Here is a 15310-nt window from a genome sequence, read left to right on the forward strand (position 1 = left end):
CTGGAAAGAGACCTCACCAGAGGACACACACATCTGGAAAGAAACCTCACCAGAGGACACACACATCTGGGAAGATTTGCATTTTATCCTCCTTTCATCCGTCATCATCCACAGCACAACCCCCCATTTTTTGCCATGCTAAGAGGAGGAAGGAAAGGGAAAAACAAGTCTGAGGTTCAGGAACTTGACTGCTCATTATCTTCTTACTCATTGATTTGTGGTGTACGCACATAAGGTCAGGAGGACATTTGGGCAGGAGTGTGAGGGGCAGGTGGAGGCCAGAGTCTGACCTTGGTGTTAGTCCTAGAGAGCTGTACACATGGTCACTACGTAACCTGAGTTGATGAGTATGAGGATTTTGCCTGCATGTGTATCTATCTGTACATCCTGTGCATGTCTGGTGTCCATGGTGGATCCCCGAGAAGTGGGTTCCAGAGGGTTCTGAGACATCCTGTGAGTGCCAGGTCCTTTGGAAGAACCACTGAGCCACCTCTCCAGCCCTGTCTACCCTGTGTTAAGGCAGTATCTCTCACTGAAAGCCGGCTGACCGACCATCTCACTCACATTTGTATGTGGGTGCTGGGAATTGAGCTCAGGCCCTTGGGCTTGTGTGTCTTCATGCTTATGTGGCGAGCATTTCACTGACTGAGTTATCTTTTCATTCCCTAGTTATGCATTTTAAAAATAAAAGTTCTTGTTGGTTTTGGTGGCACACGTCTTTAATCCCAGCACTCCCAGCACTCGGGAGGCAGAGGCAGGTGGATCTCTGTGAGCTCAAGGTCAGCCTGGTTTACAGAGTGAGTTCCAGGACAGCAAGGGATGTTACACAGAGAAACCCTGGATTGAACAACTGAACAAGTTCTTATATCATTTAGCCTTAGGAGGATAACACTGAAAACATTTAACCAGAGGTATTGTGAAACCGGGGCGAACATCAGCCATGAAGTCCCAATGGATCCAACAGACCACGTGCACAAATCAAGACATTTCATTTTTCCAAAGAATTATGCACACTTCCTGTCTCTCTCGAACTCAAGGAATCAGGCTGTGGCTAGAAGCGGGTTAATGAGCAAGCCAGTCCAGACAGATAGAAGCAGCTAGAGATGGGTTAGTGAGCAGCACAAAACAAAAGAGCAACAAGAGGCGATTGATGGAACCAACGTCAAACAATCACACCAATGAAATGGCTATAAAAACAAAGCTTGAAGCATCAACCACACCGACAATTCAGAATCATACTTCATTTTCCAGACAACATCACAGGTAAGGCTGAACTTGTCCTAAGAACAACCAAAAGGCTGCAGCCTCAAGTGCCTCCAAGGAAACGAAGCTTAGGAGCCGTAAAACAGCAGCTGTCAAAGAAGGCTGACAGAAGGCTCTTGCGGCGTATGATGCGGACTGGAAAACGACAAAGATTTTCTGCTATTTATTTCATCCAAGTCAAACACCACTGAGACCAGCAATCAGCTTGAAGGAAACTGAGGTGAGCTGAACAGGCTTGGCAGGCATTCTGATCTTTTTTCTTTGGATTCGGGAGTTTCAGATGATACGAAACAATGAAAGTCGGGCATTCCTAAGTCAGTGCTTCTCAACCGTCCTACTGCTGCGACCCTTCAGTGCAGTTCACGTCATGGTGATCTCCAACCAAAAAATTATTTTCGTTGCTACTTCTTAACTGTAATTTTGCTACTGTTATGAATCATAAAATAAATATCTGATATGCAGGATGGTCTTCGGTGACCCAGACCCTCGGATTGAGAACCACTGTTCTATATAATAACTTTTGTACATAGCCGGAATATACACTAAAAAGCAGTGGATGGCCTTCCTTCCTCAGCATGGTGAAAACAGTATGGGACAGGGTCCTCACAGGGGCAGAGTTGGCTTTTCTCAGTCGCCTTTCAACACCGCTAAGCCTGGAGTCAGTGCAGTTACTTCAAGGTACCCTTTTCATTCAGGGGAAAATTAAGATAGCAAACATGGAGTTGAGTTGTTAACTTATCAAATTCTCCTGACAGGCAACCTAATCAAAGCGACCTCAAAATCTCTATAAAATACACACACCCCTGAACACACTTCTCTACTTCAAAGCCAAAAAAGACATTATAAGGCATCAATCGGCAGTAACTCTTTGTCAAATGAACTTCTTTCTCTCTAAAACTAGTCACTAAAATTATGTACTTTGTGGCTTAACACTTATAATAGTATTGAGTGTGTAAGTTCATTGGTTTTTCTTGAATTAGTTTCACTCAAGGGTATGAAATGTTTTACTGTAGACATGCAGGCAATATTATCTAATATGGTATGCCCCCCCCCACACCCCGGTGTTGAGGATTGAACCCATGGCCTTGTGCATGCTACACAAACATCCTACCACAAAGCTGTACTTCCAGGGTATTTTTGGGGGTAGGTGGGAGTGGAGGTGGGCTGAGGCAGGGTCTTATTTGGCTTCAAATTTACTGTGTACTTGGGGATGATCTTGAACTCCCAAATGGCTGGAGCATGTCACCACACCTGGTTCCTAGCCCACTTTCTTAATGAATGAGAAATCATTAAATAGGAATTCTGGAACCACTAGATACATTTTACCACAAATAATTATATGACAGCCATAAGATTATAAAACATATAGTATGGAAATAAAAATTATGAGATTGAAAAAACTTTATTACAGGATAAATGACTGCCTACACTGGCTGGGCTGTCCCTGGGCTCCTGGTTGAAGAGGTCCTCCAGGCTCGAGCTGATGAGTGTCTGAGAAAAAGGCACATGCAACACATATGGCTTAAAATAAATTTTTGGGTTATTGTTGTTTGTTTTTGAGACAGGGTCTATGTAGCCCTACCTGGCACCAAACCCAGAGATCCATTTGTCTGTATCTCTTAAGTGCTATGATTAAAGGCGTTTGCCACCATACGTGGCTAAAATAATATTTTTATTACCAGTAACATGAGCAGAATGCTAAAGACAAATGGCCACGCATCTAACCAGAATCCATGAAGGAGCTCTGACCCCATGAAGGCTGTCAGAGTGCACGGTCCAGGCAGAGAGGGCTCAACATATCTATCAGAGCCTCAGAGAGTCTCTGATCAATCACCAGTTATAAGCCATAACTTAAAAACTGGCAAAGGTCTGTTTCATATTAAAAATAAAATAAAAATCAGCTTGCTTTTAATTTTCTTCCCAAGGCCCAAATGAGAAAACTCACTTCTCTTCCCTGAATAATTGAAGTTTTTGAGTCATAAGACATCTTTCGACACCCTATGGCATGTGGCCAAAGTAATTCAAAAGCAGTATGCTTGACAAATTGAATATCCAAGAAACTCAGCTATTTTTCCAATGACAGATATGGCTCAAGTTCAAGTTCACAGAAGGCAGCTGTCCTCTGGCTATGCCAGGGACACAGAACTACTTAATCACTATGGCGGCTTCTCCTTTCCTTGGTCCTAAGAAGAGTCAAAGTGCTGTATCAAGTGAAATATGAAATATTCACGTGAATGGTGTGTGCAGGGTTCTTCCCCATAAAGATGACTTTGCACAAATGCCCATACTGGGAAAAATGAACTGGTATCAGGAGAGGTCAGCACCCAGCCAACCTAGATATCTAACTCTTTAGAATTATGCTGCTTCTTGTTTGTGCCTTAGGCTGTCCTTTAGAGGTAAGAGGCAAAAACTTTTAACTACTAACTGGCCATTCCTAAACTTGACATCACAAATCTAAAGTTTTATTACTTTTTTTTTTTTCGAGACAGGGTTTCTCTGTGGTTTTGGAGCCTGTCCTGGAACTAGCTCTTGTAGACCAGGATGGTCTCGAACTCACAGAGATCCACCTGCCTCTGCCTCCCAAGTGCTGGGATTAAAGGCGTGCGCCACCACCGCCCGGCTGGTTTTATTACTCTTAAATTAATCTCAGAGGAAACTAATCTGGGGAGCAAGATGAGGAATTCCAGCCACTTGTTTTATGCGTATTTTCAACACCTATCTATCTATCTATCTATCTATCTATCTATCTATCTATCTATCTATCTATCTATCATCTATCCATCCATCATCTATCTTATCTGTCTGTCTGTCTATTGTGTCTGTCATATATGTCAGTCAGAGGACAACTTTTAGGAGTTGGTTTCCTGATTCTATCATGTGGGCTACAGGGATTGAATTCTTTTCTTCACTGATCCACCTTGCTGGCCCTCTTTGGAGTTTTAAGAGAAAATAATAATTCCCAATTGAGTAATGAAACAAACAAACAAAAGAGAAAACAAGTTAATGAGTCCAGAAGATACAGAAACTTAAATCTGATGGAAAAATCTCAAAAAGAATTATTTGAAGACAGAAATGTACAAGGCCAAGGAAAACAGATATTCCACTTAACTCCAAATTATAAAGTTTATTCATTAAAAATGGGAAAAGCATAGAGAATTTTTAATTTGTTATGTAAATTCTAAGGTCTATATTAATGTTTAAAAACATGTTCAGAACATTCCTTTTAGATTGAATTCCACACTCACCGACAGCAAGCACTACTCCGCACACCCAACCGTGGGCGGCATCTGACCCTACACTCTCTGCTACAGAAGAGAAAGCCAGGAGCCTTCCCCCAGGAAGCCTGCAATGCTCCGCTGTTTCCAGACAGAGAAACCGACTTCGTGTGTCCTGAAAACGCGAATTCTCTCCCCCACAACTGTCTCAGCTACACATGGGGAAATCTGCCATTACAGTAGGTGTGTGCTACGTACTATAGAACGCTACCTCTAAAGCAGAAAGTTGTTGGGCAAATGAAGATAAGGAGGAGAAAAAATGTTCAGGAGGCTGTCTTTGTTCCTTTATCTGATAACCTTTTCTTAAATATTTTACAACCTTATAGAAAAGGCCCAAATTTTACCTACAAAATCTCAACTAACCAAATCAGCCTGCTGGTATGACACAGAATCTAATACTTAATGCCTGCTGTCTGTTTTCCATCTGGGGAGTGGTCTAGTAATTGGCTCATCCTCAAGGAATCTATTTGAAGTTGCCACAATCAGTTAAAGACTTTATTATTTCTGGGCAGGACATGTACGTAAAAATGGAATTTCATTTTGAACAAAGGGAGACGGTAAATGCGAAGCGGACAGACGTCTGTCTGTCCATCATGGAGGCACCACCGCTAGGTGCGCTTTCTCCCACAGTCTTGCCAGTCCTCTTTCCGTCACTGTCTCCCTCCGCACGCATCTGTCCTGACTTCTCATTCTGTTCTCTTCTCCCCTGGCTGCTAACATTCTGCCTCTCTCTGCCTTCACAGTGAGCCCACCATGAAAGCCAGTGTCTGAAACCAAGAGCATAAAAGCCTTACTTAAGCAAGCAGTCTTATTTACCATGACTGGCACTCACTTCAATATCCATTCAGTTCTTAGCTATTGTCATGGACAGAATCTCTGATGATCCCGCACTTAAAATAAGAAATCAGGGGGGCTGGAGAGATGGCTCAGTGGTTAAGAGCATTGCCTGCTCTTCCAAAGGTCCTGAGTTCAATTCCCAGCAACCACATGGTGGCTCACAACCATCTGTAATAAGGTCTGGTGCCCTCTTCTGGCCTGCAGGCATACACACAGATAGGCTATTGTATACATAACAAATAAATAAATAAATATTAAAAAAATAAGAAATCAGATTTCCTAAGTATATATGGACCATGGTTCTTAGTTCTGAATCTTCCCTAAATACTCAGATTTCACTAAGAAATAAATAAAATACGGTTGACTTTTGTAATAATACACCAATCGCAACTCTGCCCATACATAATGGGAAAATACTCATAGAACTAATTGCCCTCTTTTCCATTTTTATACTGGTAAATTCAATTATCTAAAATGTCTGTTATTAAGAGACTTCAACACCTTGTCCTGCTCGTGACTTAGCACTCACACCTCCTCACACACAGCTTGCTGGGAGGGAGAAGCAAGTGTCCCCAGTCATCACTATTAGCAAGACGTCTCGGGGATCCCTGCTAGCACTCATCCAGAGGACAGACTGAAGCACAGAGCGGGAGATGGTCATCATCCTGAGCCTGAGAAGGACCGTATGAGCAGGGCGTGGAGACCTTTAGAAAGAAGTCTAAGTGGATGATATGGCCAGGAGAACTTTAAGGCTCCTCCCACTCTGCTTCCTCCATTGCCACTGACGTTCAAACGTTTAAATGTTAGGATGTGTTCAGTAGCACTCAGCCACAACACAGGACCAATAAGAACACAACTTCTGAACAGGAAACACAAAGCCTCACCTCTCTGGGCGTTGGGGTCTCTGTATTTGGCACGCAGTAAAGTTTTATAAACTATAAGTCATGTTTATGCAACTACTCAACATTATGGTTAAAATACTGGAATATAATTAGACTGTCGGTGCCAAGGAAAACTGTTTCAATACCCACCAACATTGCCAAAGAGCCTTTGTGAAAGCAGAGAAGGAGCCTGTGTTTCCGAGAGAGCAGACTAAGATGGAAAGGTAGAGCATTTGAGGACATGAGTTAAGCCTGAAGTCATGAGCAGTGCATCACTCTAAGAATGCAAGCTTAGAGTTAGTCATAGTTTCAGTGGGGATCAAGTGCCTGTCACCGAACTCTGCAGTTCTAATACGCGGGTTCCAATATGAAACAAAGGCCTGCTAATTTGTCTACAGCAAGACAGTGCTCGCTCTTTATTAAAGACTTAAAGCCTGCAGTGGTGGTGGTGGTGCACGCCTTTAATCCTAGCACTCAGAAAGAAGAAGCAGGAGGATCTTTGTGAGTTTGAGGTCAACCTGGTTAACAGAGTGAGTTCTAGGACAGCCAGGGCTACACAGAGAGACCCTGTCTCGAAAAAACTAAAAAGAAAAAAAAAAAGACTTAAGAATTTCCACACTGTTTATCTTATCAGCTAGAGAGAACAGATATGTAATTCTTCCTAAAATAAATTAAAAAAATGGGAAAAACTCTCAGAGGAAGAATGAATTTGAAGTAGACATTCTAGACAAAGGGACAAATTAGATTATGTGATTATGTTATTTGCTTATAAAAAATAATAAACATCCTTAGGCTTTACTTCTCTGCCACAAAACTAGACAATTTATACACATGCGCAGTCTTACCCTGTACCACCAGTGCTACTGGGGTCTGATTATCCCCATTGCGGCCTCCAAGACCAACAAGGTGTGAGCACGTGTGGAGGCAGAGCCTCACTTTTGAAACAAGTGCTTCACACGGCCTCAGGGTTCTAGGCAGCTGGGTTAGCTCTGTGTTAGCTCTGTTAGGAGCCCAGACAGTGACTGCCTTCATCCTGCCTGGGAACGCACAACCTTCAGGAACATGAACTATATCTGCTAACGCCTAATTTACTGTCCCGCTTTCTTTTGAGGAGGAGGGCTGAGAAGAGAGCAAGCTAGGTGTGGGGGATGACTGGGCACTGGCGGGGCTCCTCTCTGGCAAGACAGAAGTCAATCTTGCTCCATTTACTCCAGTGGCTCGGAAGCACTGCTGTACGGAGAGGACTCAAACACTAGGGTCAGGTGGGGCTCCTTCTGGTCTAATCCCCACGTAGTCTCTCCTCAGGGAAGGTGCTTTGTATATCTTCCAGTGTGGCGGACTAAAGAGCAGCAGGAGACCACAAAGAAACTAAATGCTAACTTAGCCCGGCCCCTCTGTTGTCTCAACAGAATGACAAATCTTTTGGTTCTGCAACAACGTTTCTGTTTTGGTTTCAACAGGCTTCACAGGAATCTTAGAAGCAACAAACCGCAGGCAACAAAATATCTTCATCTGACCCTGGAAGAGATGTCAGGCTACAAATAACACAGCCATGTTTGCAGTTGCCACATAAACTTTACACTTAATAAAAAGCCAAATAAGAATTAAAATGGAAGAAAGGTTATAATTTTAAAATAAGCATATTTGGGAAAAAGCCAATGTGTGGGGAAGCTAAAATTAGCCTTTGAGAACCTTTGATACCACAGGTATAGACAATTAAACACTAGGCACAGAGCAACTCAGCCCTTTAAGGGTGGTGTTCTCTTTAGCAATGGCAACAGTGGTGACTGCCAATGGCATTTAATCCACAAATCTGAGCATTAGATAAGTCTTTGCCTAGAGCTTCTTTCCTAACATCTGAAGCTTGTCTTAGAAAAGTCATCAACACTCAGGCAAAAAGCTGTGTTCTTTCTGTGTTCGGGAGAAGCTGAGTAATACTCACGGAGTTCTTGAAAACATTGTAAAAGTGTTTCAGTGTGAAATTATTGCTTAAAACAGCGGTGAACAGCGGTGAGTTACAATGGAAGCAAATGGGATCATGTTTACTGCACTTGTGGACAGAGAATACACAGATGTACCTCCAATGCTGATACGGCACACACACACTTTCATGTGCTCAAATACAGAACACAGGCAGTGTACACATACACACACACACACACACACACACACACACACACACACACACACACACGCTCAACACAAAAGTAATGTGAAAAAAAACCCACTAAGTTGGCTAAATAGAACTCTCAAAGGGCAAGCACTTTCCTGGAATTGTACAATTGAGAAAGTTCATTACCCAACGCTGGAAGAACTGCACAAATATTTTAACTTGGATGTCTAGACAATCTGGCATAGACTCTCAATCCAGAGGGTAACAAAAAAAAAATCTCAAATATGCTTCCTAATTTAAAAATTCTCGTTCAGCAGGAAAGGAATTTTGCTTCTTAGTATCAGAAGCTAAATGGCTCATACACAGTAAAGTATGAGGAATTTTAAGGTAGAAATCTAAAACAAGTTACTTTTTAAAAAATGTAACATCCAATTTCTGATAAGAACATAAAATCTACCTAAATCTAAAACAATGTGTATTAATTATTATAAGAAGTGGGTTTTTGTATCCTGCTTTTTTTTATAAAAAGATTTATTTATTTATTATGTACACAGTGTTCGGCCTCCATGTATGCCTGCAGGCCAGAAGAGGACACCAGATCTCATTATAGATGGTTGTGAGCCACCATGTGGTTGCTGGGAATTGAACTCAGGACCTCTGGAAGAGCAGTCAGTGCTCTTAACCTCTGATCCGTCTCTCCAGCCTCCTCTATCCTGCTTTGAACTCACAGAGAGTCACCTGCCCTAGCCTCTGAGTTCTGGGATTAAAGGCGTATATTATCATATCCAATGTAAGTCTACATTATTTAGACAATAAAACACCAGACTAGAAAGAGGCCTTTTTGTGGTGTTTCCCTGAGTTACTGTGCAGTGTGACAAAGCCACTGACAGCCATGCTAGACACAATAGCAATGAGCCCACTAAACAGTAAAGTCAAAGGCATTTAAAAATGAAAGGTGACAAAACAGGTCTACACTTAAGCATGACATTAAAGGAATGACAGAAAAATCTCAGCTTTAAATGATAGCATCCGAACACACGAAAGAGAGCACGTGAGCCTTACTCCTGCACGTGGTGTGAAAATACCAGGCAAAAACAAAGAAATCGGTAAAACTATAATGTGGAGCAGGGCCAATCCCACAGCCCTAACTTATATGGCAAAGAAGGTGGGTACAGCTGAGGGCACGGTGACATGCGCTGTACGGAAGGCCTGAACCACTGCAGAAACCAGGGCGACAAATCCGCCTGGGATTCAGCGTCACCTCGTTGTCACCGGGTAGGCACACACAGCAGTCACCTTCAGCTGGTTGTTGAACGCATCGATCTCCTGCAGCTTTGACCTGGTCTCTCTCTCCACCTCGTCCAGCTGTTCTCGGAGCTGTTGCCGGGCCAGCTCTTTGGCTTCCAAGGCTCTTTTGAGGGTAAGAAGCGAATCTCCTATTGCAGAAGAGCACAGGAGACAGCTTTAGCTAGCAGGGAGGAACATGCCAAGCCTTCACATCACTGGAGGGAATTCTTGCTGACAAAGGGGAGGGGGTGGAAGCTGAGGAACACTACTTAGTGATAAAAACAAACTCATGGCTGGCACAAAGCCTGAGGAAAGGGCGGTCATACTTAAAAGAAAACACCTTGTAGTGCTCGGGACGCTAAGGAAGACACAGCTCTGGCTCTGAGGCAGGCCTGGTCTAGACAGAGAAACTATCTCTAAAGGACAAATAGACAGAGAAGTAACACCCACTATGCAAACTGTTCTGCTGAACTTGCTTTAATTGGTCATTGAGTATCTGTTTTTCTGGAATAAGTCTTCCAAGCGTTTGCTGAGATTCCTAGGAGAGAGAGGAAAAAAACAGCAATGAGTGACTGAACCTCAGAGAAGCCAGCACCAGAGCCCTCATCCCAGACACTTCCCACTTCATCCCGGCACTGAACTGCCATTCTCACCAAGGAACTAACTCACGGGCAGATGCTTTCTCCCTGGGATGAAGTAGGACAGCTACAGCTCCCCTGATTCTGCTTGAGACATACTGGGTATTTTTAAGATTTAGAAAATGGAATCCCAGTAGGTCTGAGAGAGACTCAAGCTCTCTGGAGCAGAGCTCCAGCGCAAATGCTGGGGATGAGTTACCCGCCATTCTGTTCTGGGCCCTGGCACTCAGCACACGGCACTGGAGCAGGCCACAGAACTCAAGAAGACATTTGTCATAGCTAGGATTCTAGATGCTACCCATGTTTTCCATCACACAGGAATTTTAAACATAAAAGTCCTGAACCAACCCCTTTTTTCTTTTTTCTTTTTTTAAACTGGCATAAGAAAAAAGCTAAAACCACACTGTATAACGAAGGCTATTTGGAGTTCTGACGGGTAACGTGCCAAGCACAGTATTGGTTTAAGTTCAGCTGAAATGATCCTGTAGTCACTTTAGTGAACTGGCAGCCTTGCTGATTTACTTGGCATTTATTTCTACCTTAGGGAGAAAAATGACTCTTGTTGTGAGAAACAAATGTCCAAGGAAGAATTTCCTGCAGAGGCTCAGAACCAGGCTCTTTGGAACCCACCTGCAGACACACACACACCAGCGTCTGCAGGATGAGTGCTGGACCTTTACGGTAGGAGGTTAACTCAACAGACAGGATTCAGGAAGCTCCCAGGCTATGGGTAACCCATTGCAAGACTTTCACAGAACAAAACACACAGCAATCTTTGTCCCAGGAAGCAAATCCCATGTTCCTTTACTTGCTCTGCCTCAGACAAGGCCTCTTACCAACCCACCCCCCAAAGTTCCTTTCTTGACCAAGATGAAGAAGCATCAAGAAGAAGCCTGTTCCAACCACTGGGATTGTCTCACTCATGCAAACAACACTTTAAAATTCATAACTCAGGCTGAACATGGCTCAGGGGGTAAGATGGTCCAGTGCTGTTTTTTGCAGAGGACCCAAGTTCGATCCCCAGCTGTCTTCGTTAGGGTTTCTATTGCTGTGAAGAGATACCATGACCCCGGCAACTCTTATAAAGCAAAGACATTTAATTGGGGTGGCTTACAGTTCAAGTTCAGTTCATTATAATTATGGCGGGAAACCTGGCAGCATGCAGGTAGACATGATGCTGGAGTAGGAGTTAAGAGGCCTACACTTAATCTGCAGGCAGAAGAAGGAAGGCTGTGTGCCAGTTCATGACTAACTTGGAGTGTTTGAAACCTCAAAGCCCGCCTCCACAGTGACACACTTCCTCCAACAAGGCCACTCCCTATGGGCCAAGCACTCACATACAGGAGTCTTTGTGGTCATTGCTATTCAAACCAACACACCAGCACTCAGTTCCTAACTGCCTATGACTCCAGCTCTAGGGAGTCTTTCTCTGACTCTCACTCTTTCTTATTTGTTTGTTTGTTTACTTGTTTATTATTTATTTATTGAGGCACGGTTTTTTTTCTGTGTAGCCTGGCTGTTCTGGAACTAGCTCTGTAGACCAAGCTGGCCTTGAACTCAGAGATCCACCTGCCTCTGCCTCCTGACTGCTGGGATTAAAGTGTGCACCACCAACATCTGGCTGAAAGGAAAATCTTCCAGACTTAACACCTGTACACTGAAGACTAAAATATATTCCTGAAATATGTATTGACACAAAGACTGAGGCCATGTGATTAGATATCGTTAAAACAAATCTTTTCAGATTAATCTATAAATGTGATGGAATTCAAAAAGTCTAAGATTTAAAAAAAAAAACAAAAATCTAACAAGCTATTCCTACAATTTATTTGGAAATGTAAAGAACTAAGAACGGGGAGGGGGCGGCTGGAGAGATGGCTCAGTGGTTAAGAGCACTGACTGCTCTTCCAGAAGACCTGGGTTCAATTTCCAGCACCCACATGGCAGTTTGCAACTGTCTATAACTCCAGGTCCAAGGGATCTGATACCTTCACACCAATGCACATAAAATAAAGTTAAATAAATTAAAAAAAAAAAACAACTAAGAACAGACATAAGAAAAAAGAAAACCTGGGCAGTGGTGGCACACGTTTTCAATCCCAGTACTCGGGAGGCAGAGGCAGGCAGATCTCTCTGAGTTCAAGGCCAGCCTGATCTACAGAGTGAATTCCAGGATAGACTCCAAAGCTACAGAGAAACCCTGTTTCGAAAAAAAAAAGGGGGGTGGTGGATAATAACAGAGAATTCATACTACTTACAGCCATAATTATCAACAGGTTGGGAGAAAGGACAGGCAGAGCAATGCAAAATAAACCTCTACAAGAATATTCAATTACCTCTCAACAGCTACCAAGGAATTTCAAAGGGAGAGTTCAATAAATGATGTTGAGTATCTATATATATGGACAACAGATCAATCTTAACCTGTATGTAATAATCAACTTGAAATAGATTTGGACCCAACCACAAGGAAGTCCTCAAAGAAAGCACAGACTTTCTCACTGGTGATGGGGGAGTCATGATTTCTTAGAACCAAAGGATGACTTAGCAAACTGAGCCTTATCAAATGCAGAACATCTGCCCTTTAGAAAAAAACACAAAAATGATAAGCAAGCGGGGCGCGTAGGTACATGCCTGCGAAACTCGGAAAGAAAGGAGAGACTCCAGTGACTGCCACAGGCATGAGGCATGTGGGAACAAAGCTGGCCTAGTCTACAGAGACTTTCAGACCAGCCAGGGACACACGGCACTATCCTGTCTCAAAAACCAACCAAACAAAAGAAGTGAGTGAAGGCCGCGGGTAGAATGGTTGAAAATATATACCTGCAAAAACAAGTTATCTGACAAATAGCTTGCTGGTTAAAAACAACACAAGGAGCTCACCGTTCTTCAAGCCAATAAAAATGGATGAAAGATTTGTCCAAGTGCTTCAACAAAACACACAAAGACACACGCTAATATGCATCCCAACCGGCACACAATAGCACTAGCATGCAGAGACTCATAAACTAAAGTCACAGTGCTATATTCCCAACAGAAGTAACAAATTCAAAGTAAACACTCAAATGCTGGTGAGGACAGGGAACAGCCACACCACTCACCGACATGCTGGCCAGAAAGTAAGCATGCAAACACCACTAACGGCCGCTCATGAAAGTCATGAGGAATAGCAATTCACACTGAAAAGTTTACCCAGGAGCAAAGCATTCATCTACACAGGACTTACACAGAAATTCTCATTGCAGTTTTACTCAGAAAAAATCCCGAGCCGGGGCCAGCATGATGGCTTGGGGGTAGATGTTCCAAGCCTGACCACCTGAACCCACATGATGGCTTGGGGGTAGATGTTCCAAGCCTGACCACCTGAACCCACATGATGGTTTGGGGGTAGATGTTCCAAGCCTGACTACCTGAACCCACATGGTAGACATCTACATGCACCGTGCCCACACACAATAAAAATGCAGTAAAAAAAAATTTAAACTCTACAACTGGGTAAATGATGGAATGCTACCTAGAGACTAAAATGGGAACCTCCTTATCACTCACTGTGAAGAAATCCCCTAGCCAGCATGCTGAGAGAAAAGGCCTCACTGACGCATTTCAAACCTACCAATAACATCAGCATTAAGTGATGCCCCTATAGTTCAATCTTTGATAGCAAGGCAAATGACAGCATCACACATCTGGACAGGCAGATGGAGGCAGAAATGCTAACAGCATTCCACCAAATCCCCACCTAGTCATCTCCATGGTTGCTTCACGTAACTACCAAAACGCTTGATCCCAGTAATCACCACAGTAAAACTAACATCCCACCGATGGACAGCAGTCCTCTGGGGCCTGCCTCCCACCTGCTCCACCCAGCAGTCCGGGTACTGTCACTCTGGAACTGGCCCCCACAGCCTGGGGTGACCTCAGGACAGACACTGCTCTTCCCTGCCTTGAGTTTGAGCTCCTCGTCAGTTTCAGGTCTTCGCTCAAACACTATCCTCACAGAAGCGCCTGTCCAGAAAACCTGAGTTAAGCTGAAAATTTTCCTAATACCTGGGTTCCTCCTCTCCCGTTCCCACTTAGCCAGGTTGAGCTTTCCTGATCTGAAACCTTCTGTGTGAACTCTATACCCTGAAATGTTTTGAAGATTGGCAAGAAGCCTCAAGTGGAAAATTCAACACCTGGCCTGAGAGTTACACTGTAGATGCACTAAAAAATATCACAAAATTATTTTCAAGTTCTGCATATAAGGAATATATATGTACCATAAAGCTCATATCTAAATAGACTGGGCTCCTTTCCCCAAGATACTCAGTATACATATGCAAATATTCTAAAGTCAAAAAAAGAAAACCTAGAATCTCAAGCAGTTCTTGTCCTAGGTGCTATGGGAGAGAGAAACTCAATCTTTACATACTTTACTACGTGGTTAGTGACCTCCACCCTACAGAGAACACCATCTCGACTGCCCACAGGTGCCCAGCACACACAAGACCCAACCTATCTATCTCCTCTTGGCCCTCGATGCCCAATGAATGGTGGGCGGTGAACATTTACTGAATAAGCAAACGAATTAAAATCCAGGCAGGGAATCACCTGTAACTGCTGCTGTAAGTGGGTGATTTCGGCAATTCTCAGCTCTCTCGACTTGTTTGTGCTCTCGATTTCCTGCCTTTGGGTTGTCAGTCGACATCTGATATCCTGAAGTTTTCCTTCTAGTTGATGCTTTTTGTCATTCTTCAACAAATGAAAGAGAGCAGGGGTGAGGGCGATGGCTAATGTCCCCTGGGCTGGGCTGTTGTCTCCTGAGCTGGGCTGTTGTCTCCTGAGCTGGGCTGATGATCCCTGCTCTGGACTGATGATCCCTGCTCTGGGCTGATGTCTCCTGAGCTGGGCTGATGTCCCCTGCTCTGGGCTGATGTCCCCTGCTCTGGGCTGATGTCCCCTGGGCTGGGCTGATGTCCCCTGAGCTGGGCTGATGATCCCTGCTCTGGGCTGATGTCCCCTGAGCTGGGCTGATGA

General features: G+C 43.7%; 1 protein-coding gene across 5 annotated transcripts in view; it reads right to left on the reverse strand.

Annotated features, from left to right (window-relative positions):
- The window catches only part of Itsn1 (intersectin 1), a 180310-nt gene that overhangs the window by 73828 nt on the left and 91172 nt on the right, over positions 1 to 15310 (reverse strand). For all 5 annotated transcript variants that reach the window (XM_013352721.2, XM_005345191.3, XM_013352716.1 and 2 more), the window contains exons 14-16: positions 14885 to 15025; positions 10107 to 10194; positions 9666 to 9805 (exon numbers count right to left, since the gene is read on the reverse strand). In XM_013352721.2, coding sequence (XP_013208175.1) covers positions 9666 to 9805; positions 10107 to 10194; positions 14885 to 15025 — 369 coding nt within the window. The remainder of the gene's footprint in view (positions 1 to 9665; positions 9806 to 10106; positions 10195 to 14884; positions 15026 to 15310) is intronic.

Source organism: Microtus ochrogaster, chromosome 2, assembly GCF_000317375.1.
Source record: "Microtus ochrogaster isolate Prairie Vole_2 chromosome 2, MicOch1.0, whole genome shotgun sequence".
In the NCBI taxonomy this organism is placed as follows: domain Eukaryota; kingdom Metazoa; phylum Chordata; class Mammalia; order Rodentia; family Cricetidae; genus Microtus; species Microtus ochrogaster.